Raw genomic sequence first — 26751 nt, forward strand, 5'->3', positions numbered from 1 at the left:
TCTTCACTTCCGGTAAAATCTTGAAAATAATTTTACAGCGAAAATCTACCCATTGAACATCTACTTTTTTAAGAATTTGAAAATTTATTCGCTATGTAGCGTAATTATTTATTTATTTCGGTAGAGATTGTTTAAACTGAACAAAATCAGCAAAATGTTTCTTTAGCCGGCTCCGCCATATTGAAAATGGTGCAATACTCTTCTATTTGGTTATGTAGGACAACACCAAAATTCCTATCATGAACACAAGAATTCCTATCATGTCCAGTCCCTCTTTCCCCCACGTGTGCCATCTGAACTCAATATGGCGATCGCGTGGTTTTCATGTAGAGAATGTTTTTCTTACACTTTATTTAGGCTAAAAGGAATCTATCGCCTTGCTTTCCGTACTGATCGCTACTTCACAACTCCAGATCTTGGATCTGCTGTCAGCTGGAAAGAGGAGAAAGGTTTGATCGTCGATGATCGTAGCCAAAAGTCTTCCAAGAAAGATGATCTAAAGTTTCCTCGTCACTGGAAGGCAAAAACTCAACAAAAGACGCCAAAGGGTCAACAAGAAATACCACCTCATGAAGCCTTGAACTTATACCGATACGTGAAGAAACTGGAAACAACTTTAGGGCGCGGTAAAGGTTCCATTTCGAAAAGATGGTCGTATCTTCTAACAAAATACCTCAAAGCATACAATAAGCTAAATTGTTCTTCTGCTTTGTTATCCGAATCACCTCGGATTCTTGGCCTGACACCAAAGCTTCTTGAAGAGAGATTGAATTTCCTCTCCCAGATAGGGATCACTGGAAGGGATGCCTTGATAATTGCTCTGGAGTTTCCTGCCATCCTTTCGTGGGATTCACCCAACTTTATTGAGATGCTGAAAGTGCTCAAAGATTTGAACTGTGATATCGTCACCTTAATGTTTAAAACACCATATGTCTTCAGCCTTGATCAGAGCAGAGTTCAAGAAAATATCCGCAAACTTACATCAGCTGGGATCGCAAAAAATATCATTGGGAAAATCATTTCAAATAATCCTCTGCTTCTCAGCTTCCCGCTTAGAGAGGAGTCTTTAGAGATTGTTTCTCTTTTGCTTAATTCGCATAAGAAGTTACAATCAGAATTGACAGGCAAAAGCCTTAAGGAAGAGGAGGCAGTCCTAAACTTAATCCTTCACTCTGCTGAGAAATTTAAAGAGCAGGTCGATTTGCAGGAAAATTTCAAAGAAGTCATAAGTTTTCTTGAAGAAATGGAGGTATCCCCACTTATCATTGCAGTCACAAACCCAGTAATCTTTTCTACTGATGTTGATACTTTGAGTACTTCAGTGGCATTTTTGAGGAGCAAGCCCCTTTTGCTAGATATGGAGGCAGTGCAGCACCTTCTGATTACAAAGCCAGAAATATTTGTAAATTTGGACTCTGTGAAAAATAGGATTCAGCTGCTTTGTGATATTGTCCAAAACCCAACAGTACTTTACAGTCTTGTCAAAACAAGACAGTTTTTGTTTGACAGCAAAAATTCTACTGTGGAGGCTGTTATTAAATGGTTTCAGGATAGAGGTATCAAGAACAAAGAGATTGCTCATGTCATGACAGCAAAAAACTTCTTTTTCCTCGAGAAAGAGGAATTGGATGAGAAACTGGAATATCTATTGTCAGTTGGAGTGAAAGTTGAAGATGTCATTAAACATCCATCATGTCTTTTGAAACCCATCGCTCATCTTAAAGAGAGAGTTGAGTTTGTAAAAGCAGAAAAACCAGAAGTTTTAAGCAACAGAAGCCTTGATGATGTTATGTTATCAAAGAATGAGCTCTTTGCTAATGAGGTGTGTGGATCAACACTGGAAAACTACACAGAATTTGTTCAATCACTGAACAAGGAGTTTGTTAAGGCTGGCAAAAAGAAGTGATTAGTTGAATGATTGCACCCAATACTTCCTGTCTCTAAATAATTTGCACTTCTTGTTCTTGTAAATGACTTCTTAAAATTGAGAGATAAAACATTTGATAGAATGTTGCCCTTCTAATTCAACAGTTTCTAACCTGAGAGGAAACTAAGAACATTGAGATATGAAGTTTGAATAAGGCAAACTGTGGCATTGAAATGAAGAAATTGTCCAAGGTTGTATGAAGTGAGATCCATACACTATTTTTTTGGTAATTTTACTAGAATCCTGGAATTAAAATGTCAAGTTTGATGATAACTGTATCCAATGACCGCTGACATGTCATACATTGTGAACCTTAAAAAGGCAATAAAATGTTAAATTGAATCTTCAACTTACCAAATGGTCACCTCAATGATATTCAACTTTGTGTCCTTAAGAGTAACTAGTGTCTAATTTCTCCTTACATAATCAACCCTGAATCAAAGATTAAGGAAATGATCAATCTAATGCAGCTCGATTGTTAAACAAATTCTCGCCATTTATTGAGATGTATAGATAACACTTTTTCTATAAGTTTTTGCCATTTCTTATATGTCAGACCCCTGATGCAGCTCAATCAGCCTTTTTAAGGGAACTTCCATCAGTGACCAAGAAAGAACTTCTCCTTACAATATCAAGCTGACAAGTGATGAGAATAAAGAAAAATTTCAGTTAGGGGATTACAAGTTGATCCATCACCAAATTCTCCAAATTAACATCAGGAGAACTGTATAGTAGACAGTAGGGAGAATTGCTGATGAGATCTGGGCATTAAAGGGTAAAGATTGAGACAGAGGAAAGAATCTCTGACAGAGGGACAAAATTAGATTGTTGTTTTACCTTACTACTTTGCATGCATCATTACCCTCCCTCTCTCCATGCCAAATTTTGGGTATGTATTTATTCTTTGCACCAGTTTGTTGTTAAAGTGTTGACAATAATCAGAGGTGGGCTGTAACAGAGTTATGCTGGTGACCTCCATTGCTGCCGTCCCAAGCCTCTTTGCTTTGAACACAACTGATGAAGTTTTTTTTATACTTTTGATTGAAAACCACTATCACAGATAAATTGGGGTTAAATCAACTCACAAATGGTACTCAAAGAGAAAGCAACAGCACTTGAATGTGGATTTAAAAGTTTATTTCAGATTTTTTCATACAACAAACTCGTATGGGATTGGCTCCAAGGTTTCTGGTGTGTTTCTCTTGGTTCGCACAAAGTGTGCAGTTCGGGGTACAGCCGGCTGTAACAGATAGAAAACAAAATATTATGATCATTGTTGATAAAGAGGAAAAATTCCTTCTATACCTGTTAGAGTTCAGAGTCACATTGCATCTAAATTCCATGCTCTCTTGAGAAATGATGGGAGATGCTGTGGCCTAATGGTTGTGCTGGGTTTTGGGTGCAAGGGAAGGGGTTCAAATCTGGCTGACTCATTGTGTTCTTGGACAAAACTCTACACTTTCACAGTTCCATTCTCCATTCAGGAGCATAAATGGGTACCAACAAATTGCCAGGGAAGCCTGATGAAATACTGGGGGGTAACCTTGCCATCAACTGGCCTCCCATCCATGGGGGAATGGTAATATTTCCATTTGCTTCATAATAAAATCCAGGATGAGCTTCAGCTGGATGGGCCTCTTGATTCAAGTACAGACTTTAAATAACCCTTCACCTCTACAGATATGTACACATAATTTGTAATCTAGTATACATCCCTACCCCAAAGCTGGAAACAACTTTATAAATTACCTTTCTTTTGCAATCAACCTTTCCTCCCCCACTTTCTTTGGCCTCCTTCTTCTTCTGTTCATTTTCCTTCACACGCCTGAAGAACACAACAACCACTGTTAAAATAGCTATAAAAAATAAGGCAAATTCTTATGTTTGCCTTGTATTTCTTCTTCGCACCTGTAAATTAATATCAAAATGTGATTCAATAAGCCAGTAGGGTGTTCAGTATTCTATTACAATCTCTAGAATATTGATTATTGCAATATATATATGTGCAGTACAGAAATTTTATTGTTACCTCAAGAAGTCATCTCGACATTTGGAGTGCTTGATGTGTTCAACACGAATGTTGATTCTCTTTGGCAAGATTTTTCCTCTGATAGAAGAGAGAAACAATACACATAAACAACGATATTATCAACTTTTAGTTAAGCTCTGATCTCTCTTAAATGCTTGCACAACACTTTGCCCAAAACTGTGATCTGAGAAGTGGATTGTTACACAAAAGCAAACTGAAAGGCTTGAAAAACTAATTTTCAAGTTATTTACCTATATATCAGAACTTAACATTTTTATTAGTACAAACTATTGCAGACAATAATCATAAAGGTTCAAAATGTTTAAAGAGCAAGTGATGCTGTACTTTAAATAACAAATAAAACTGCCAGCCAAGCACAAGTACTGCTAGCACAAGGACTGCAAGTGAACAAAAAAAAACTAAGGCTTCAGTGAATGATAAAATTATTGTTTTTTTAAGGAAAAGACAACATCTTGCAGCCTTCTGTCTGAAAAGGAAAATGAATAAGGCTGTGTATCATTTCTGAAAGAACTCTAGGAAACTCACTTGGCTTCAGTGTTAAAGTTCACTTACTTCACTTGCTTGTTGACAACTACTCCAACAGCACGCTTTGTGACATTAAAAATACGCCCTGTTTTTCCATGATAGACCTTGTATGGCATGCCCTTATGAACAGCACCATTAACCTTGAATAGAAATATAAACAGCAGGCTTAATAACCCTCAACACTCCTACATCAGTATGCATATTCTCCACACTGCTCTCTTAACATTTCCTACCGTGCTGATGAGGAGGATTTGTTTTATGACCAAGAGCTTCCTCAGTTGGTGATTATTTCTTTTATTACTGTGACCAAAAGTTTTGAATAAAGGGTGACTTATTACAAGAAATTAGATTCTAGTCAATAATAAGGGTCAATGCTTTAACCCTTTAACTCCCAATATCCAATTGTTAATTCTCCCCTCTAGCTGTTACACATTTCCTTGTAAATAACTTATGAGAATTTGGTGTTAGATCCAGGTAACAACTTCTACCTGATACATTTGAGTAGTCTCATTACCTGTTTGCTGGAAAGTGCATGAGTATTGTAGGGAGAAGTTACTTGTTAATCACTTCTGGGAGTTAAAGGGTTAATGAGTTGGAAATCCCAAAAACCATTCAAGAAGATAAGAATACAAAAAACACCTTGCCATACACAAAGTGCACCTTGCATTAATTTTTGTTATATCATACCTTGATGTCTACAATGTCACCAACTTTGTAGCTTTTTAAGTAGGTGGAGAGATGAATGACACCTGAAAGAAAGAAAACATTGAACTTAAAAATTGTTCTTCAATGATTCATTTATACGTTGCCTGATTCCAAAATTTTACCTTCTCATGTGAGAGTAAACTTCAACGATTGCCTATCATTAACAAATGTTCCCTCACGCTTGGCATAATAAAAAATATTGATGAAGCATCAGTGGCTGACTGCAAATAATTTCTGCAAATGAGATATTCCTAACGGTGTATGTATAAAAATTTATTAATTTCAACAGACTTTATAGGATATGGTTACCCTATTGCTTTAAGTCTATAACACAGAATTGAAAAATAACTCTCGAAAACAAAAGTTGGGAAGTCATCGGCTAAAAAATCGACTAAAAAAATATAGGAAAGGCAAGTCTGTAAGTCGACTGCCGAGTCGCCTTTCGATTGACTCATACAACTAGAATCTAATCCAGTTAATGTCTATTTGAACAGTCAAATCCGGTACTTTTACTCATACAAACGCACGCTAATTAACAAACTGGACTGAAACTTCAAAGGAAACATAAGTAACTTTATCTAGATATGAATTCTTCAGAGAATATCGAATTCGTCAAATGTATGGAGTCTCGAGGCTTAGAACATGACTCAAATGTGTCCTCAAGGCAGTAAGTTGGTAAAACAATCTGATAGTAAACGAGAAATTCCTAATAATACAATTAAAAGTGCTTTCTTCTTAAAAAACTTACCACGTTTCCTAAAATCCCGCGAGAACATGTAGCGCGTACCGCGCCTAATTCCAGTTGTATTTACCATTTTCACGGTCCTCTGTAATTTAAAGTTACCGTTAGTTAAAATCAATTGAAACAGAATGGTGGAAACGTTCAAAATCAACACATTATTGCACTGACCTTCCTACCACGTGAACAAAGATGGTGGAAACCGAGTAAGAGGACGAAAAGGGAAGAAAAATCCCATAATGCAGCCCTCGCGCTGCTCTCATCACCAGTCTCTCAGAAAAGATAGAGGGGCCGCAGCCAGGATAAAACATCTTGTAAAATTTAAAAAACGATCTCTGGCTAAAACTTTTAAAAATACGAGCTTTCGGCTGTTTGCGCTACAGCCTTCAACGGGTAAAATGATAAAAAGGTAAGAAATACTAGGTGTGAAGTACAAAGTAGGAAATTAAAAATGCTAAAAACATCCAGACCAAAAAAACCCGACGCTCAACAGTGTTGTCCCCGGAGGAACTTGTTGGCACATTTTTCAAGATGGTCGAGGCGTCCGAATCACGCAAGTCGTTCGCCTCTCTTCCATACATTAAAGGCGTAACAGAACCTCTGACTCGTGTCCTCAAAAAACACGACATCACAGTGGTGAACAAACCACTTATCACCCTCCAACAACAGTTCCCGGCCCCAAAATTTCGACCATTATTGGAATCTCAAACAAATGTTGTTTATAAAATTCCTTGTGGTGACTGTTCATGGTGTTATATTGGTGAGACTGGCAGGGCCTTCAACACAAGAAAGAAAGAACACCTCAGAAATGTGAAAACCGCGGCAAAAGGCTCAAGAATTTCCAATCACGTCTGGGCCAATAATCACGCAATAGACTTTGATAATGCATCTATTATTGACAAAGGCAGTTTTAGAACAAGAAAAACACTAGAAGCGTGGCATTCCAAGTTAACTCCCAATGCGGACAACAATTCCTGTCCTTTGCCCGGACAATACAACATTCTTTTTAACAAACATTCTTAGTTATTAGCATTTTTAATTTCCTACTTTGTACTTCACACCTAGTATTTTTAACAAACATTCTTAGTTATTAGCATTTTTAATTTCCTACTTTGTACTTCACACCTAGTATTTCTTACCTTTTTATCATTTTACCCGTTGAAGGCTGTAGCGCAAACAGCCGAAAGCTCGTATTTTTAAAAGTTTTAGCCAGAGATCGTTTTTTTAAATTTTACAAGTCTCTCAGAAGTTGTGTACGATAGTGTACGATTCGAAGCACCCGATTCGCTCGTAATTAACCGCTTATATGCGGATTTAATTAGTATCAAATTAAGGTATACAAGCGGTCAAAGTAGGGCCTATTTATGTTACGAAGTGCTTTCCTACAAAAATGATGTCCCCATTTAAGACCTTTTGGTTTTTATAATCTAAAACGAATAGATTCCATGTTGCCGTGGATCTGTTTAGATATGGATCACAGGAGACGTCAAAATTTGGTGTTAATAATGGCGGAGTGACTGCTTAATACGGAGGTCAAACACGATAAAAATCGCGATTTTATGCCGCAATTGATCACTTGATATACACTTTATTCAAAACCTTGATTAAAAAAATACAGTAACTCTTCATAATAAATAGCAGCAACAAAATGAGGTCGTTTCGTCAAACAGGAAAATAAAGCGGAATTACTGTACGTATTGTATGGTTATCTGACGTTGGGAACTTCAGGTCATAAATTTGCAAATGACTTGCGTGATGTTCGTGCGTAATATTTTTTCTTACAGTCCAGAGAAGATATGTAATTGGAAATTAGCGTTTGTCTTTTTTTCGGTTTCCGTAGTTGGCTTTCATATATCAAGCGTTCGACTTTGCTTATCGCTAAGGAAAGTTCCTGGTGGCCGTTAAACAGAACAATTCCACATGCAAAGCGTTGAGGACATTTGAACTAAAGTACTAATATTGATTACGGGGAAATAAACATGGAAAAAATTTTATTTGAGGGATCATTCTTGGTTTTATTTTTGTGGTTCCGCTTTAAGTGCGTGCTCACTGTAAGTGGTGACGAAACAAACAGATCGTTAGGACTCAGTCAAGTATTACAACGACCACTTGTTAGAGGAATTGATAGAGGTGAAAAAGCTTCGGTACTTTGAGAACCAACCGTTCAGTACAGGATGACCGCCTTATACGGAGCCCCTGATAGAGGTTCAACTGTACAAGCCATATGAATATTACGCAGAGGTATGAAAGGATGAGTTTAACAGCAGCTGAAGGTAAAGTCACACACATGAACAATTCTAGGTTATCAGTTTTATTCAGCATCCTCAAAAGGAGAAAAAAGAAAAGAAGCATACATCGCCGGCTGAAATCATAAACAAGTCTACCGATTACCCATGGAACAGCGCAAGGAGTTAAAAACAGAAAACGAAATACGCTACAAATTGAGGGGAAAAAATGAACAGTGCCATATCCATTATTCAAAATCTAATACGGAAATCTTGTCTCAAGAATTAATGTGAAAGAAAATAAATTTCTGTAATCTCCAGTTCCCGAGGAGCTCCTGTTACGCTTTAAAGACAAACGCAAAAAAAGTGTTTAGCGTAAATCACCCTTGGCATACGCATCAAGATGCTGGAGAGATGCAGCAAGAACTTGGTAGAATTCTCCATCTTTGGGATCTAACTTCACCAAGCGTGTTGCTCCTAAAGCAGATCAAGAGAGAAAAAAATTAAATTCATGAAGGAAAAAGACGGGTTTTCCAATATTCAGACCTTACATTGACAATGAGCATTTTCTATTCCTACGCGCCAGGAAAACTGTCCGCTTCTCGGAGCCGATAATGCTCGCGAACAAATATCCGAGCACACTTTCGCACCAAATGGAGGCTATCGTTTATTAATTTTCGCGCCAAATGGAGGTTGTGTCATAAAATAATACAACTTACCACTGTGGAGGTCCTCCCCCTCTCTCATTTTGCGCAAGGAGGCTTTCTTATCAGGGTTGGCTTCAAACTCTTTATCTTGTAGATCTCCTTTGTGTTGGGCTTGGGCAAAGGCGAACATGAGTTCGTTTACTGTACGTTCGTCTAAACTATACGGGATACAATAATTAAAAAAAAACTTAAGTAATTGTTCTTTGCTAAATAAACTTTCCCAAAATTGAGGAAAGGGCCTCAGGCATAATCTTTCCCACGCTCACAAGGGGAACGGGTGAAACAGTGGAGCGAACGAAGAATCAGTAACACGGAGGAGAAGTCACTGTTTTCAAGGCCACCAATTTTATCTGGCTTGTTCTCTATGTCGTCTCAACTACCAAGGAGTGCGGCACATGCTTAAAAGTTAACGCTTACCTAGCAGCTCTTGGATCTCGTTCCCTCTCTGGAAACTTCAACGAGTCTGGTTTTATCAGGACTTGTACTACGTTCTTTGTGTAGGCATCGACGGGGCTTGGTTCGATTCCCCTTTCTCCTCTAGCTGCCACCCATTTCAGTGTTTTCTCCAACAACTTCATTCTGGCTGCCCTTGTTACCTCAGGTGGAGCAAAAGTCATTTGACCATCAAGGCAAGTAAGCTGGGCCTCTATTATGGCCGTGACCTGAAAAACAAAGCCGAGTTTCACAGAAAAATAGCGGAGGAAACAGAAAAATTCGGTCCATTCCTAAAAGGGAATCTTCATCTGTGCACAACATTGGAATGCTTCACTTTTTTTGTGATGTGATCTCGCTTTTGGTTGGAGCGAATTGACTTAAAGCGATCCAACCATAGAGGGAAGTGACGGATATCGTTTCAACCAAAAGGTCATATTCTTTTGCGACGAATGAATCTTAATGACGATTGTCTCTTTTAATGTTTGTTTTTTTAAATTACGAAACTTAGCCTGTATACGCTGTTATGTACGGGATATATTTTTCACCTGATAGACAACTTTAGTACACACATAGAAGAACAGGTACGGCACATGCAATTGCAACAGGTAGATAGAACAGAGATACTTCAAATAGGAAATAGAAACACTCGATTAGTTAAGAAAAGACAGTATTAATAAAGTCATAGCCGAGAAGATAGCGAGCTGCAAATGATAAATTAAACGTGGTCACTGTGAATCTAAAACAATTAAGAGTGCCACTCCTCAGCATAACGCCTAAGCGAGGTTTTCTGACTAACTCACATCACGTTTGGGTTTCTTGGTTCCCTTTGGGATGATGTGAGTCATCAATCCTGAAAACCCAGCAGACATATTGTGCCCTTCGTGTTTCTCCAGTTCCTCAATCATACCCATGGTGTTTTCATAACCGTCATACAACATCTGTGCGCTTGCTGAGGATCAAGGGAAAAATTTAGCTGTTGAATACTGCTGTCATGAAAATTGTCTTAAGAATAATTAAAGCAGGAGCAACCACTTCAGAGGTATTTCAGGAATGATAGACTTCTGTATTGGTGTATCTCGTGACACAGGGCATTTCAAGGGACATTGAGTGAGCTCAAACAAGTTAACTAGGCCTAATAAGTAGCTTTACATGGCTGAGGGTCTCTCAAAGCACCTTATTCCAATGTGCCCTAAAACATTTTGCTTCATCTCTTTCTGAAATTCAGTCTCGTTGGATTTCGTACTCCTTTTTCTTATTTTCGAACTACTGTCATTTTTTATACTTATAAGGTCTTGGTGCGTTTTCTGTGAATGCGACGTATATCCTGTATTCATCATTTACTTTCTAGTTACAAGTACATTTCAGCCATACCTTTGAGTTATAAAAGACAGTAAGTACCGTTTTCCGTTCCTCATAATGCTGCTTTGAACTTAATCAAAAGCTCCACAAAAATCCTGCAAATTTTAACTTTGACTGCTTTGACGTGTAACAAATACGTGGAATTAGGCAGTATGAAAAAGGTGGTCTTTAGTGCCAGCAAACTCCTGAAAATCAAATCAATCAAGTTTCGTTAGGTTACCTTGCAACGTGCGTTGCTTCTGAATCTGCTCCTGGGCCTGAGTCTGCATTTCTTGATCATAGATTGTCCTTGCGTCACTTTCTTCATGATAATGTCCTGCAGGATACCCTCCGTGATCATGTCCTGGAAGGTACCCTCCGGGTCGAGGCCTCCCTGGATTACCTTCGCGGTGATATCCCCCAGGATGACCTCTGTATTCATGACCGACGGGATCAACTCCATGGTGATGATCCCTACGTTGATGTCCCGCGTGAGTACCCCCGTGGGGGCGATCCTCTCTATGACCTCCGTGTCGATTTCCTTCGGTTTTACCTACCCAGTTACGTCCCTCAGGATAACCATCCTGGTGGTGTCGTGCGGGATTACTTCCATAATTGGGGTTGTGCGGAGGCACGTTCCCTGGGTTTCTGCCATCTAAATGAAAAAAATTAATGGCAATAAAATAACACCTTGGAAATAATTAGCAGAAATAAAATTCCAACAGGTTTTACGTCGCACCAAGGTATCCTGGGGAAATATATCTCAAATGGGAATGAGACGTTTAAAACTCGCATTCAAAAATGAGTCGAGGAAGCGTCAGCAGATCGAGAGCAGTTCGTTGAGGTTCATAAGCAACAGGATCCGAGGCAGAGCCTGGAATCCGAGCAAAAATTTGCCGATGATCATCGATTCAATGAGATTCTAAATCCCAAAATGGTCTTGAATCTGCTTGTCATCTAATGTTAGAGAAGAATCAAAGGACTTTTCATGTTCCATATGTTAATTTTTCTTAACTTGGATACAGGAGAATACAATTGCTTGGATGTTAATACAGATGACGTCACTAATCTTTTTCACGATCAACCAAACTCGAAGAATAGTTGAATTGTAAACGACGCATTTAGGACACGAAAGTGAACGAAATCAATCACATTTGCGACAATTTCTGCATCAGCTTGCTCTCCGTTTACACTTTTGGTATACACTAGCTTATCGAGACTAAGAAAAACGACTAGTCCCTCGTAATTGTTATATATGTAGGCTAGTCAGTAAACACCATTCTTCTAAAAACACGCATCTCTTTGAGCCTTTACAACGGAAGACCTTGCGATTCAATTGCCCTAATGATGTTCCATCTCCCTAATCCTAAATTATTCTATATTGTCATAACCTGGCACAGTACTGAGTTTCAAAACTGATGCGAGCGATGGAAGCTATATGAAAAATATTTCTATTTCCTCAGAACCTCATGGTTGATGAACATCGTGATTAAGAAATATCTGGATACTTACGATACGCCATTATGTCCTGGCTCCCTTGAGTGTCGAGGCAGTGGATGCTTCTGCACGACTGAATCGGTTCGAACAATTCATGTATTTATTGAAGCAATTGTACCGAAGGGAAATGTCCCTTCTCCTCCTCCTGATTGACAATAAGTCGCTTTCTGTTACTTAATATGCATGAAAACATTTCCCAGAATAGAGCGTAAAGAGAAATTAATTGTTTAAGACTAACTGACATCAGCAGTAAGGCTAATAGACAGCATCGTCAAGGAGAACTGAAGCCCGACTTTGCACAAGATCCTCGGCATTTTAAAGCGATACTAAGCAGTTCTACTTTTTTAAGTAGCTCGAATAGCCTTGACTTTGCAGAGCAGATGGCAAATCTTCTGCCCACTGTCCACAGGGTTTACCCACTACAATGGAAGGGTAAATTTCCCAGAAATTTCTGTCATCCGATCCATTTCTAAAAATATCAATAGCATCATCTTCCACTAGACAGCTCTAGGGAATTCGAATTCGAGATTAGGAGAATTTGCTTAAGCCCAACCTCGAATAGATTTACTACGGTAACTCAAAGACAGGGAACAAATCTCGTGGACTTTTGATCCATTTTAACCACCTTCTGGCCGTGAATACAAAGAATTTCAACAGAAATTAGTGAATATGCAAACAAATTTTTTAAACCATTTGACCAATTATATTTCTCTAGGGATATTATTGCCAACGGGAAGAGTCCCGGACTTTGCATCTCAATAGATCACTTTAGGTAAAACCCCCTCAGATATATCTCCTTCCTGTGGTAATTCCTAGAAATTCCAACTTACGAAACAAAAAGAGCCAAAAAAAAACAATTCTCAGAAAGATTATTGATGTTATCCCTAGATGCAAAAGCTCTTAGCAATTCGAGAACAGCGCTTCTGCAAAACCTTTCCTAGAATGAAGTCGTTGAGTATTGAGTAGCTATATAAAGTAATCTGCTCGGTTTGCGATTCGTCTTCGACACCTTTTTTAAACTCTCTAAATATACCACAACAGATTCCGAGAAATATCATAACCAATAAATAATTGTTCACCTGACACGAAAAACTCCCCTCTTGTGATTTCGGTGAAAATCCCTCGAGGTGTTTGTCCCTAGCTAATGAAAATATTATGTGAGCAACTCGTTCGGTGATTGGATGAAAATGACTTCTTAGAAAAGCTTCCGAAAGCAAACTGCACCAGTAAGCGCTGGACGCCAGTGGAAGGGGAAGGCAAACAAGTGTGAAACAAGAAAAGCGAACGACCAAGTCCAAAATGCCGACGTGGTTTACTCTAAGGATGCCCTGTCCTGTGCTTGGATGCAATAACTCGTAAGTAACAAACTTTGGTTCACATCTTTTCAGTCTTTCAGTCCTCGGAGTGATGTATAAAACTGCACCATGAGTCAATCACTTTAGGCTTAGTATTTAGTATTTCCTGCGTGTTCGATCATCGGACGTCAGTAATTGAACCAAAATAAAGTACTTTATGTCAAATGTGACCTCCTTCTATTTATTTTGTCAAATGTGACCTCCTTCTATTTATTTTGTGCCTTATCCGTCTGATAAAGTTCTGTGGCAAAACAATGTGGTTGTGATTTAAGTAACTTGACCGTGACACGTAATCTAAGAAACTCTCATTACTTAGGCGAAACGATATGATTTTGAACTGGGTTTGTGCCCAGGACAAAACAACCATGTACATTAGCGAGGAAGGGAGACTCGCGTGTTGCAACAATCATAACGACAAAATCGCCAACTGGAAGTTTGACTGTGGAGATCGCTCGCTTTTCGGACCTCATCGAAGCAATCATTTCGTTGCAGCTGATTACCAAGGATTTGCGCATGCAATGTCCATCGCAGTGGCGAATTCAACTGTGGCAGGGGCTGAGTGGGTCGTAAAACTCATGACGAATTTGAAGGAACAGTATGGGGCCTGATGATCAGTTGGATCCTTGTGGAGTTAAAAGCCAGATATTGTAATAGCATTATGATTCAGTAGAATAAATGTGTGCATGTGGGACTCGTTCGAAAATGTATGATGTTATTTTGAAGTGGGAGCCGGCATTATCAGTCAGTTTTTAGTCGACATAGAGTAGGACCCGAACAGGATGTCCGTTTTTTTTTAGTACTTTTTGGTAATTTCCTTTCCTAGTATTAGATAATAATTGTTGTAAAACTACAATTTTTGGATAATAAACGAGACAGCAGCAATGAATCTTCCTGAAATTTCTTTATTTAATCGGACCTTTTCGGCACAGTTGCCCATAGGAATTGGTCAATCAGAAGCCCTAACAAGGTTCTCTATCAATATTCATATTGGGTTCTCACAGAACCATGTAACCTTTAAGTGTTAAGAAGGTATCCACCAGGAGCTACGTTTTTGTCAAGCGTGAGGTTAACCAAACAGAATTCGCATCCTGATGAAGAGTTATTCATTTTCAATACCCATAAAATGCAACATAATAAAGCAAAACTTTTCACTGACTGCCAAATAAAGTGCACAGCTGGTCTCAACCTCAGTCCCTCCTCAGATATATTAATCATCATGACTTGTCCAGCGGTTTCCGATTGAGTTACAAGTAAGTATGTCATGTATGAGAAGTTATTATGTCCCCAATACATATAAAGGACGTCTGAGTTAGGTGACACAGGCTTCTGTTCTTGTAGGCTTTTCTCCAACTCTTTATTCCGATCTACCAACAGCTTTAATGCAGGAAAGTACTGCTCGAACCTCTAATTGCAAATTTGGGAAAAAATGTGTCCTTGTGATCCGTCTTATGAGAGAATTTGGGCGCATCTGTGTTAGAAGCTTAATATGGTCGTATGGTCTTATCCTTAAAAGCCATAGTGGTCACTTAGTTCTCTTTCTAATTTAAATGGGGTTTAGTGAAGAGAATTCAGGATTGGTAGATTTGGTCTAAAAAGCCCGCAGATCGCAGACTGATCGAACCGGCAAAGTTCGAACCAACCGTGGTATTACATTTGTGCTTGCTCAGGATTTCGGGAATCTGTTTAAAAGCTATGCAATATTTTCCTAATTAAGCATCGCGTTTTTGTTTTTTTTTTCCCTCTAGCCCAAGCAATCAGTAATTTCCGTAGGTCGAGATATCTATCCCCCAATATACTTTCAGTTGCATCGATCTTTTATTAATAAAAGCTGACCAACAATGAGTACAATTTTTGTCCTGTGAAAGTGAAACGGGACAAGGGTGTTCCTCTTACTCAGAATTGACTCTTTCTGTGAAAGCCTAGGTTTTCGAATGTGTCCAAACACACAAGAGTGGCAAAACCCCATATTTAACGAAGGAAAGTAGATTTGCAAAATAGTAGTTGTAACAAAAACTGGGACCTTGAAAGGACAAAAACTCGGTATTCCCATTTTTACAAAACTGTTCTGAGAATAGCTTGGTTTTATTTGATTTACCATGAGAACAAAGGGGGTGAGTTTCTATAGAATCTGTGGTGCTGCATCAGTGGAGGAGTATAGCAAGATAGTTTTGGTTTTATGAACTTGGTTGATAATGTAAATTAGCCACCGTAAACAGTTTCAAAGCCAAGTTTACTCACAGTAGTGTTGGAGGTCTTAAGTTGAGAGTTTGGCCTTCATGCTCCAATGGAAGTTCCCATCAAAGGGCCATATCTGGGTACAGAAACCTAGCAAGAAGCTGTACAACCCCCTGACGTTTTGAGCATTAGCCCTTCGTCAGAGCTTTGAGACTCTTTAAGGTGGCCAATTTAAATTATCAACCAACTAGATAAAACCAAAATTACCATGAAAATAAACGAGTTACATTAAAAATGGCCATTCCACACTGTTCACTCAAACAGACAACACAGCCATGTCCAACAGGAAAAAGTTCTTTTCAACACAATTTTATCTTTGCTGTTTGAATTAACAACAAACTTAATTTACATGCAAAAAAATGTAGCTTTTGTACTGTGACTTTCACTTTAAGAGAGAAAAAAAACCTAGCAAACAATTCCTTCATGATCTAATTTTCTTCTCTTATTAATACTTTAACTCCCAGATCAAATTTGTGATTCTCCTTACTGTCAACCATACAATTCTTAAGTTAGTTCAGAGAATTTAGAACTGAATCAACAAATTATGCCCAATTTGATATTTTTCTATATTCTCATTACTTATCTGGTTGATATTGTATTGATACTGTGAGGAGAAACTTGTCTTGGTCACTCATAGGAGTTAAAGGGTTGAGAGTATTGTCGATTTATCTGAGTCTCAGCAGAACTCATTCAGTTTTGGACAATGCAACAACTGTAAAATGGAGTTGAGTAGGATCTCTTTTCATGTATTCTTTACATACTTCAGCTGCATCCTACAAAACAAGGGGAAAATTAGCTTTTATAAAGGTAAGGGAAATTCTAATGTATTCATATTACAGGGATGGGGAGTCTTAAAATTTTACATATTAGTAAATGCAAGAGCAACAATGTACAATTTTAGCCATACAACTCCTAACTATTATCATCCCTTTGGTCAGATTGCTGCAAGGTACTTTTCATGACAGGAAAATGTTGTGCTAGAGCCTTAGAAAAGGTACTCTCTTTTGCATTTGTTTTGAGGATATATCAGTTTTTTCTTATCACATTATTTTTTTGAAATGACAGTGCTCATACCCTGATTTTGGAGGCACATGATGATAATTCTTCACTACTCTTGCTAAATTTTGACCAGATCAAACAGCCACTTCAAGAAAGAAATTCCAGACTTCCAGAGAAGTTTGACAGAAACGTGAGACTTAAAAACTCATCATAACAACCCCAAATAATGGCAAAGTTCAAAGCAGTTTACAAAGAAGTAAAACCAAAGAACAACAAGTCTCTCATGGCAAGCTGTTGTCCAACTACATAATATCTTACATGGTGAGATAAAGGGGGTAAGTTTCTAAAGAAACTGTAGTGCTGCATCAATGGGACAGTATAAAAAGGTAATGAAGGTAATTTGCTATTATCAACTGAGTTGATAATATAAATTGGCCACCGTTAGGAGTTTTGAAATTAAAGTTTCAAGTGTTAGCCCTAGGTCAAAGCAAATAACGAAAAACTAATGCTCAAAACATTAGCTTTGAAACTCTAAATGGTGACCAATTCATGTTATCAACTCAGTTGATAATACCTAATAACCTTGTTATACTTTTCCACCGACGCAGGATGGCAGTTTCTCTAGAAACTTACCCTCTTTGTTCATTGGTCATTCAACCATGGATACATGCATTCTTTTCCTAACACAATCTGAATAAAAATGCTATGATTTCACTTCCAATAACGTCTTTTGTAAAAGAGTGAACACAAAATGGTGTATTATCAAGAAAACACCCTTTGAATGATAAGTGCTTTTTGGTTCTCATCACAGGTTCGCTAAATAAATGTAATCACCTCACCTGTAAAAATGTTTCTTCAGATGACTTTCCATGATTTATAGGGAACAATTTCCTTCCATCTAAAGGCAACATGTAAATGATTCTTATTCCCAGACCAAGACTATTTTATCAAAGTTGTAATAATATCGTAGGCACTCAATGACAACTCATCATGTTAGGCCGAGACACTTAATGACAACTGTTGCAACTGAGCCATCAAAGCCAGAGGCAGAATTCATTTTGAATTCATGCCTCTGCTTCTTTCCTACAAAAAGCAAGCTATACACTGGTTATTTTGATGCCAATTCCAGGATATGTATGGTAAAATCTGATATTTGAACCTTCCTACTTCACACCAGCATATACCTGGGCAAGATTACAGCTCAGTCCCATAGTTCATTTTGCATACATTTTTGGAGAGAGAAAACAATGGCAAAAGCAGTCGTGTGCCTTTGGGATTATGGCTTTGTTTTAGAATAGTAAGGGGTTATAGGAAAAATGTTTCTGCCAAACCTATCCCAAATATTAGAAGGCCAGTTCAATAAAGCTGGCATTATCAAGTACAATGAAAACTCACTTAGTTAGTCACTCACCTAGCTCATATAAACAACCATCTCTGTGAACAATGGCAACAAAATGAAGATCAACACGATCATCAACAGATGGGGTCTGCAAACAGAATGTCAAAATCAAACTATATTGCAATTGATTCTTGTCATAATGTAATCACCAATGCAAATATTTGTTGCAGTTCATATTTCAATCAGTTTTTCAAAATTCATGCACAAGAACCTTCAATTGTCATATCTCTAACCTCTGTTTGTCCTTCCTGAGCACAAGCTGCATGCGCTTCACAGATGTTCTGTGATAAAATAAAAAATAATTGGTCTCTAAAACTGGAAAGAAAGTAACATCACAATAAAAATTTGCTTGAATGGAAGCAATGTGTGGCAGAACATTTGTTTTCCGTACCTATGACCAAAATGGTTTCCCTTTACCAGGGAAAGAAAATCTCATACCTCATCACTTTCGAGCCGTTCTCCTTTTTCATCTGGAGACAGTGATTTGGTAGAGTCTATAAATTTCTTGAGAAAGCCCTCGTCTGTCAAGAAAAAATGGAAATAACACAGTAATAACATACTGCTTTGAAAACCTTAAGGATCCATGATAGCAGTCTGCCTCTCAATTTACATTATTTTAATGTGATATGTGCATCTTCCTTATACTAGGTTTATTTCTTTATTAGATGTGGACTTAATAGCAGGAATCTTTTTTCCCCTTAAAATCAGTATTCAAATACTCCACACTTTTCTCTTTACATTTCCTAAGGTACAGACAACAAGAATTTGTTTGACAATCAGGAGCTTCTTAGATCAGTCATTATTTCATATATTCTCAGGACCTTTACATTTTAATTCAAGGAAGATACTGTGAGGAGAAATTAGAGGCCAGTCACACTTATCCAGGCTAAAAGGTTTTAATAAACTCCAATGATAGATCATTAATTTTCACAATTATTTACAGCTCCAATATGTAACTCACCCAGCTGTAGTACATCTGTGTTGTTGGCAATGGAATGTATTATAGCCACTGTTCCACATGCATTGCCAATTGTCTGCTTCATGAAGAACAAATTAGGGCTCACCTCCTGTAGTAAAATGAACCAGTTTTTTTCTCAAGAAAATTATTCCAGTCTGTAATGCATACATTCCACAAATAAGTTCCTGTATACTACCTAAATGGGTTCCCTAATGTGATAATCTAACTTTAATCCCGCAACCCTCAGTGCTGCCACCATTTTGGTTACCACTTAACCATTTAACTCCCATGATCTGCTTCATATTCCTTTTAAATTAGTTACAAGAATTTAGAATCAGATTAAGATAACAATTTTAACTTGATAAATTTTAGCATTCTCATTACCATGTGCAGGACAATGTATAGGTAGTACAGGGAGAATTTGCATGTCAATCACTTCTGGGAGTTAAAGGGTTAAGCAGATGTGGCCAAATTTTCTAACTGTGTTTTCCAGTTCAGTATCAAGTGAACTATTTTCATTCATAAATTTTTAATTTTGCAAACCAAAAGTTAAAGTGAGATTACCATTCTGAATTGCATTAGAGCTGTACTAGTGCCTGTCTCTCCTGGTTTGTGCGAGTGTGGGGTTTACTATTTCTGGCGACCATTTTCTGATTTTTGACTATGGAATGGCAACTTTGAAAAGCCTTGAACTTGTAAAACTGTCATGCTCTCATTTTGAAGCATGACTGTCTAAAGACATATATCTTCCGTGTAGTCCAAGCAAAAAATAATGCCAATTTTCACAAATTTGAAGTACTGGGGTATATGCAATTCATAATTGACCAGCAATCCACAACAGTTATCTTTAAGACCCTTTATATCCAGCAATGAAATGGTACAAAAAGAAAAGACTTTAAAGGTGAGCAAACAGTGGACTGAGACATGTGAACAGAGCAACTTAGTTTAAATTTTTGGTTTTCAATGTTGCATTGTTTTACCTACCCATACAGCTCCCTTTAGGAAAGGTTAGCAAAAAAATTAACCTCCAAGGAAGCATATTGGAGGAATGAGTGCAAGAGTATCCTTCCTCAGCCTTGTAAATCATGATAAAAATATAAATAGCTCTACCTGGCCATGTTCCTTGACTTTCTCTTCTTGCTCTACCTTATATTCATGATACTTAAAAAAAAAAAAAAAAAGACAATAGAAAAAAGCTTTCACCATATATTTCCTGGTTCCAATTTTCCCCTTTTTGATATTAAAAAGCAAGTATTGGATAAGGTTGTGCATGATATCATGAATTATCAAAACCAAGGTCTGAGTTATCTGCTGAAGCTTAGGACTGAGGCAAGTTCAATAATTTTTTTAAAAAGAAGACACCTCTCTGAGTTTGCAAAAGTTTGAGAACACTACATGGACAAGGGGTTTGGAAACTAGGCAGACTTAAAATTTGACATGATAACACAATATCTGCTGCAGATATTGTGTTATCATGTCAAAGTCACACTCTTCTGTATAATTGATTGCATGCTCTCGACCAAACAGATTTTTCAATAAAAGTCTAATGTATAATAATGTTAGTTATCTCAAGAAAGAGGTTCAAATCCCACATAATCATGGAGGACACTTATTAGTTGAAGATGAAAGAGAGATAGAGGTAATAAATGGATGGGTATATAGACATATCAACCCTTAACATCCTAACATCAGTATCCATATTCTCAGTACTTTTCTCTGATCAATATTAGTATCTGGGCAGCTGCCTACCTACCCCTCCCCTAACCCAACATTAACCTTAAGTTGTTGTCAATTGACTGTTGTTGAGTTAGGGGAGGGGTAGGTGGGCAGTTTCCCAGATACTGGTATTGATCCCTTTTCTCTTTATGTTTCCTTTGGTACTGATAAGGAGAATTCATTTAACAATCAAGGCTTGCTTTCATAAGTTGGCAGTAATTTCCTTTATTCTCATGTTCTTAACCCTTCATACCCTAACGTCAGCATGCATATTCTCCATACTGTTCTCTATACATTTCATAAGGTGCTGACAAGGAGAATTTGGTTAGCAATGTAGAGCTTCTTTTGTTGGTGATCATTTCATTTATTCTCATGACCTTAACGTTTGATTCAGGGGTTATATTGTAATGAGAAATTAGATACTAGACACTGTTATGAGTAAATGAATGATTCTGCGGCATTAAGGTAGGGAGAAATTAGATGCTAGTCTCTCTTTGGTATTAAAGAGCTAAATGTTACCTTATCACTTGTTGGAAAAAGAAGAAGCAATGCACATGTCGGCTGAGGTAACATGGCCAATAACTCAGGATCGAGTCCAAAAACATCAACAAAGCTCCATGTTGGCTTTAAACCAAGATTTACGACAAACTGTTCATAAACAACAATTGTTAGATGATAATTAACCCTTTAACTCCCAGATCAAATTTGTCGTTCTCCTTACTGTCAACCATACAATTCTCATAATGTTAGTTCAGAGAATTTAGTATTGGATCAACTAATTATCCCCAAATTGATATTTTTCTTTATTCTCATCACCTATCTGGTTGAAATTGTATTAATATTGTAAGGAGAAATTCTCTCTTGGTCACTTATTGGAGTAAAAGGGTTAACAATTATTCACCAAAGTAGAGGTGAATAACTGTACTTCACAGAAACCGAAAAAACTAACTTATTTCTGTCAATGTACCAAAAAATGGTAGGAAATCAAACTGCCGAGATGCAATTTTGTCTCTTTGGCTGCTGGGAGGTGAATAGTACTTGGTAATCGCTTCTGCACCAGTCAATCAGCACACATGATGAGTACTATTCTACTGCATGGTATTTATAGTTGCCAGTTAATTAAGCACCCATATCATTCTTACTTGCAATTACAGGTTCTACCTGTGGGGATAAGCCAGGAAAGATTTCTGTACCACCCAAAACTATTCTAAAACAGAGCCATTTAATGTTTTTGCTATAATTGTTCTTTTTATCCATGAACTGTATGCTTAATGAAGCATGGGGTTATATGGAAATCTTGCCAATTTATGGCAATGGCTTTAGTTTGTAACTTTTCTTTGAAACTGAAAATATTCTCGTTTGAAACTGAAATTTTTGACAGGGCTGGGCTGAGAAACAAATCTTTTTTAACCAGGGATCATCGATGTATTTTAAAAATATGTCATTTATAAGTTATTTGAAGTAGCTTGACTTGACTATCTAACATATTTGCACATATATATAGTTACAACTTTGTTTTGTATGAATATTTAGACAACAACAGTGGAATTTTCTCATGATTGACCAACGCAAGGTTTTCTCACACTAAAAAATTTATCCAGCTAAGTTTCCATATCACTTAAGCTATATCACGTAAGGAACCAATTTAACGTACACTAACCTTGTTCATAACCTTTGAAGTAATTTGAAAGACAGGAAATCAGCAATTTGCAAAATGAATGAATAACGTAAATTCAAGTTAATTAAGAGGATCTATTCACATCATTTAGGAAAAAAAATCACATAGAGAACACATAAGACTTAGTCTTACATCTGGATTTGATTCTAATGGTAGCCATCGGACCATTTTCTTTGGCTCGAAAGTTGAACGATAACCCTCCTTGGAAATCTTTATGTCTACTTCCTTCTCTGTCCTAGGAAAATGAGTCCACGATTATTTTTCAGCAGCCCTACTTTGAAGATACGAGGAGTTGTGGGTAATTTTGTTTTCCAAGATGGCGGCTGTTAGCGTGAGAAATTTTCGTAACTTTTTCAGTGGAAAAAGAACTCTAGTCGTTCTCCGTACAGGTTTCAAATCCAGTATACCATATATGGCTATACTGAATCGTCCATATTGTGAGAGCTCTTCTCAAAGTGTTCCTGACACTTTGAAAGAACGTTCTCCAACTATCAAAAGAAGTCCGTTGTTCAGCGGTCAGAAAATCACGCCGAAAAGATTCCAGCTATCATTTGAGGAGTTCCAGCAACTGAGAAGAAAGCTACGCACCAAGCAGAAGCTAGCTGGTTTGCCGATTGGTGTAACATTTCTGTTAGCATCGAGCACCATCACTGCTTACATGTTCCCAAATATCTTCGATGCTACTCCGGAGCAGATTGAACCGATATTGTATGTAAAGTTCTCTTTAATCCTTATATCCTAACATCAGCATCCATATTCTCTATAATCTTCTCTATATATTTCTTTTGGTACTGACAAGGAGAATTTGTTTTACAATCAAAGCTTCTAAGGCTGGCGATCATTTCCTTTATTCTCATGATCTCAGTCAGTGATTCAGCAGTATTCCTATAAGGAGAAATTAGATGCTGGTCACTCGTAGGGTTTAAGGTGTTAAAATACCTTAAAGTAAGTAAGAACTCGTTTTCATACATCACAGCACTCCATTTACAATTTTGTACGAAATGAAGGTCCATATTGGAGAGTCATGTTGTTTCTTTTGCATTTTCAGAGGAATGGATCCAATAATTTTCTGTGGTCTGTGTGGTGTGGCCAGTGCTGGTGTTGGGTTTGCTGCTGGAACTGTGGCATTTAAATCAGTTTGGAAGTTGTTTAACAAGGACTTGGCACAAAATATGCAAGAGGTATGTTTCTTTGCAGACCTAATATTGTAAATTTTATTATTCACAGGTACTGGTGTAGATAACAGATTTATTCTTGTTTTTATGCCTAGTTTTATTGAATGAAATTGTATAAACTCTGGTGTTTTAATCAGTGAACAAGTAATTCTCGGGGAATGGCTTGGCCACTACCTTGAAACAGAGGAAGGCTGGGATGAGAAAGAAATTTTTTCCGGGGGGGGGGGGGGGGGTGGTGGATAGGCAATATGAAAGGATGTGGGAGGAGAAGGGAAATAATGATATCGCATCTTCCTATATATCTCTACCCCTGATCTATCTACTCTAAATCTAAATCAAGCTGAGTCATCTGCACTGCAGGCTATGAGAATTTCTGTTGTTATCATATTGTTGCAATATAAAGTTGAACCTGTATTAAGTGGCAGCGTATTAAGAGATCAACATGTACTAACTTTTTAACTCCCATGATCTTATTAGTAATTCTCCTTACTATCTCCCGTACAGTTCTTGTCATGTTAGTTTGGAGAATTTGGCTTTGGATCAATTAATATTCCCCTAATTAATATTTTTCTTTATTCTCATCACTTGTCTGCTTAATATTGTATTGATATTGTAAGGAGAAATTCTGTCTTGGTCACTCATAGGAGTTAAAGGGTTAAGGGGTCAGTTTCCAAATTCATTAAATTTTTCCCCTTAATTACTGTAATTTTCACCTCTATTAAGGGGTCACCTCTTTTAAGCTCTCATGATCACCCTTTAATGACTTCTAACAGCCTGTTTGAATTGTTTTTCACCAAGCTGAAAAACTCAAAGAAAAGTAAAATTTGAACTATTTTTATCTCCTGAAATCAATGTTGGTAGTATATGTAAGGGTAGTTTTTATACATTAAGTGGTCAATTATGGAAGAAAGGGTGTTTTTTTTTTTATAGTTTTTTAATTATACCCGTATTCTGTGGAAGGTATATGTGGTCAACCAGTGGTCAACCAGTGTTGAGCAGTCACCCCATTATTCCCTGTGGTCAACTGCTCAACCCTTTAACTCTCATGAGTGACCAAGACAGAATTTCTCCCTACAGTATCAATACAATATCAACCAGATAAGTGATGAGAATAAAGAAATATAACCATTTTGGGGATAATTAGTTGATCTGATACTAAATTCTCTGAACTAACATTATAAGAATTGTATGGTTGACAGTAAGGAGAAGTACTGATTTGATTTGGGAGTTAAAGGATTAACTCCCAGAAGTGATTAACAAGTAACTTCTCCCTACAATATCCATGCACTATTCAGCAAACAGGTAATGAGAATACTCAAATGTGTCAGGTCAAAGTTGTTATCTTGATCTAACACTAAATTCTCGTAACTAATTTACAAGGCAATGTGTAGCAGCTAGAGGGGAGAATTAATAATCAGATCTTTGGAGTTAAAAAGCTAATACAGATTCAACTGTTTATTGATATGATATAATTCTGTATATAAGAGGTAGATAGCTACCCCACCCCACCCCACCTCACCCCACCTCACCCCACCCCACCCTAACCCATGCAGGGCATAAGTTATGTGTCTGTTACAAAGGTGATTTGACCACAAGGGTGAGTTTAGGAAGGCAGAAAAATAGAATGTTGAACAAGTTTAATCAGTCTTTGGATTGGAATTAAAATATTTGTTATGAGCAAGAGGACCTAAACCGACTACGTTATCCACCAGAAAGGGATTTATCCTTTGGATAGCATTATCCATCTTTTGATCAATCGGGGACAGGACTTTACTTGTATAGATTTATGTCTCCTCAAGCAAGAAAAAATGTGAAGAGACAGCTTTTTTTCCATGTTTTGTAGCGTGAAGCTGATTTCTTGGAAAGAGTTGCAGCCAGAAGAGCTTCATCAAATAGTAAATTTGAAGATGATTACTATGGGGAAAGTATTAAGAATGTCAGTGACTACAGGCAGTGGCTTAGAGAGCAACAGAAAAAACAAAACATCACGGATAAATATGACAACAAGGAACAATCTGAAGAACTTAAAACAGAAGCTGCTTGAATGAGGACAGAAGAATCAGGAAAGTTTTTTGATAACTGATGAATATCCCCACAATCAATGACAGATGAATTCCCATACCGTCCTCTGAAGGGGAGTCTACAAGAAAGTCAGTAAGGTGTTCGGTTAAGTTCACCTTTAGAGGAATTTGTATGACACGACATGTAGAGCTCCATTGTCTCATCTGACAGACTTTGTTTGTGACAGTATTTTATCGCTTAAAAAAAAATGAAAAGCACATGTTCATTAATGAGAATAATGTTTAGAACAGGACGGAGGAATGACTGTAAATGTTGACTTGTTTTTCAGAGCATCTGTTATCTTCTAAATGAAAATAAGATAAATTACTTTATCCAGTGTGTGCAATATATGATCCAATGCTTGTTCCAGGGTCTGCAATATCGGAAGAAGACTGGTAACAAAAATTGTGATGACTGTTCCATTGATTACGGAAGTATCGTCCGTTAGGGGAATATCCCGAAAATAAACAAAGAACGAACATAAAACGCGTATTTCGAGAGAAACCAAAAAGACTATTTTTTTTACAGTGGAACTCCGCCAACTAGAAGTACTGAGGGTAAACTTAAAAACTGGGCCTGTGTTGGCACATCTTACACAACTGTTGGTTGATGTCTCCTAAAAATACTCAGTCCCACGATTTGAGTTGTGGTACATTTTCTGAACCGATATGCAATTCCAAGGTACTTAGCTGAAGGAGAAGTATGTTCTGGAAACGATATAATTTTTATCTCCACCTTGTTTGCTTGCTTGATTTGAAGGGCGCTCTCTAACAATGGCAGTCTTGTTCATGACGAGATGTCCACAAAAAGGAATCGTTTGAGGTCGAAATAATTTCTTGTCGATCTGAGTTTTCCCGGACTTGATAAAGTATTCGTTTGAATGCCGAGCAGAACCATTTGGGATGAATTTCTTGTGAGTCCTAGTCGATATTATTTTTAATTGAAACGAACGCTCTTTTCTGAATTATCTTTTTCAGATTGTCTTACTTGACTGTCCCTTGTCATAAAGTGGACAGACTGTTTTCAA

The 26751-nt window shown here is 37.5% G+C and overlaps 6 protein-coding genes across 9 annotated transcripts; 3 read left to right on the top strand and 3 right to left on the bottom strand.

Moving 5' to 3' along the window:
• The first annotated feature begins 2 nt into the window (after window positions 1–2).
• On the top strand, window positions 3–2280 carry LOC113678157 (uncharacterized). Its single transcript, XM_027195031.2, has one exon. The coding sequence runs from the start codon at window positions 305–307 to the stop codon at window positions 1904–1906; it is 1602 nt and encodes a 533-aa protein (XP_027050832.2). The 5' UTR covers window positions 3–304; the 3' UTR covers window positions 1907–2280.
• Window positions 2281–3047: 767 nt separating this feature from the next.
• On the bottom strand, window positions 3048–6159 carry LOC113678156 (large ribosomal subunit protein eL21). 2 transcript variants are annotated; one of them, XM_027195030.2, is made up of 7 exons: window positions 6118–6159; window positions 5956–6034; window positions 5190–5251; window positions 4530–4642; window positions 3957–4034; window positions 3677–3752; window positions 3048–3167 (listed from the first exon to the last, which is right to left on the bottom strand). In XM_027195030.2, the coding sequence occupies exons 2-7, from the start codon at window positions 6020–6022 to the stop codon at window positions 3078–3080; spliced, it is 486 nt and encodes a 161-aa protein (XP_027050831.1). In that variant the 5' UTR covers window positions 6023–6034; window positions 6118–6159; the 3' UTR covers window positions 3048–3077. The 2 variants fall into 2 exon arrangements, with proteins under 2 accessions (XP_027050831.1, XP_089047322.1); XM_089191196.1 differs by having other exon boundaries at window positions 3647–3752.
• Window positions 6160–8241: 2082 nt separating this feature from the next.
• Window positions 8242–13336, bottom strand: LOC113678150 (uncharacterized). Of its 2 annotated transcripts, XM_089191197.1 has the most exons (7): window positions 13228–13336; window positions 12164–12293; window positions 10893–11306; window positions 10114–10262; window positions 9296–9540; window positions 8891–9036; window positions 8242–8648 (listed from the first exon to the last, which is right to left on the bottom strand). In XM_089191197.1, the coding sequence occupies exons 2-7, from the start codon at window positions 12171–12173 to the stop codon at window positions 8542–8544; spliced, it is 1071 nt and encodes a 356-aa protein (XP_089047323.1). In that variant the 5' UTR covers window positions 12174–12293; window positions 13228–13336; the 3' UTR covers window positions 8242–8541. The 2 variants fall into 2 exon arrangements, with proteins under 2 accessions (XP_089047323.1, XP_089047324.1); XM_089191198.1 differs by lacking the exon at window positions 13228–13336 and having other exon boundaries at window positions 12164–12303.
• Window positions 13337–13363: 27 nt separating this feature from the next.
• Window positions 13364–14389, top strand: LOC113678151 (uncharacterized). Its single transcript, XM_027195025.2, has 2 exons — window positions 13364–13503; window positions 13820–14389. Exons 1-2 carry the CDS (start codon window positions 13448–13450, stop codon window positions 14109–14111), a joined length of 348 nt encoding a protein of 115 aa, XP_027050826.1. The 5' UTR covers window positions 13364–13447; the 3' UTR covers window positions 14112–14389.
• A 1183-nt stretch (window positions 14390–15572) lies between these two features.
• LOC113678098 (ubiquitin carboxyl-terminal hydrolase isozyme L3) lies at window positions 15573–22722 on the bottom strand. Of its 2 annotated transcripts, XM_027194965.2 has the most exons (10): window positions 22621–22713; window positions 22471–22482; window positions 21330–21458; window positions 20205–20255; window positions 19098–19203; window positions 18575–18657; window positions 18370–18417; window positions 18149–18224; window positions 17577–17635; window positions 15573–16511 (listed from the first exon to the last, which is right to left on the bottom strand). In XM_027194965.2, the coding sequence occupies exons 1-10, from the start codon at window positions 22654–22656 to the stop codon at window positions 16425–16427; spliced, it is 687 nt and encodes a 228-aa protein (XP_027050766.2). In that variant the 5' UTR covers window positions 22657–22713; the 3' UTR covers window positions 15573–16424. The 2 variants fall into 2 exon arrangements, with proteins under 2 accessions (XP_027050766.2, XP_089047326.1); XM_089191200.1 differs by lacking the exon at window positions 20205–20255 and having other exon boundaries at window positions 22621–22722.
• A 53-nt stretch (window positions 22723–22775) lies between these two features.
• On the top strand, window positions 22776–26210 carry LOC113678099 (uncharacterized). Its single transcript, XM_089191199.1, has 3 exons — window positions 22776–23196; window positions 23537–23669; window positions 25507–26210. The coding sequence occupies exons 1-3, from the start codon at window positions 22805–22807 to the stop codon at window positions 25705–25707; spliced, it is 726 nt and encodes a 241-aa protein (XP_089047325.1). The 5' UTR covers window positions 22776–22804; the 3' UTR covers window positions 25708–26210.
• Window positions 26211–26751: the final 541 nt, after the last annotated feature.

The sequence above is a fragment of the Pocillopora damicornis genome, chromosome 13 (genome assembly GCF_964200805.1).
Source record: "Pocillopora damicornis chromosome 13, jaPocDami1.2, whole genome shotgun sequence".
NCBI classification, from domain to species: domain Eukaryota; kingdom Metazoa; phylum Cnidaria; class Anthozoa; order Scleractinia; family Pocilloporidae; genus Pocillopora; species Pocillopora damicornis.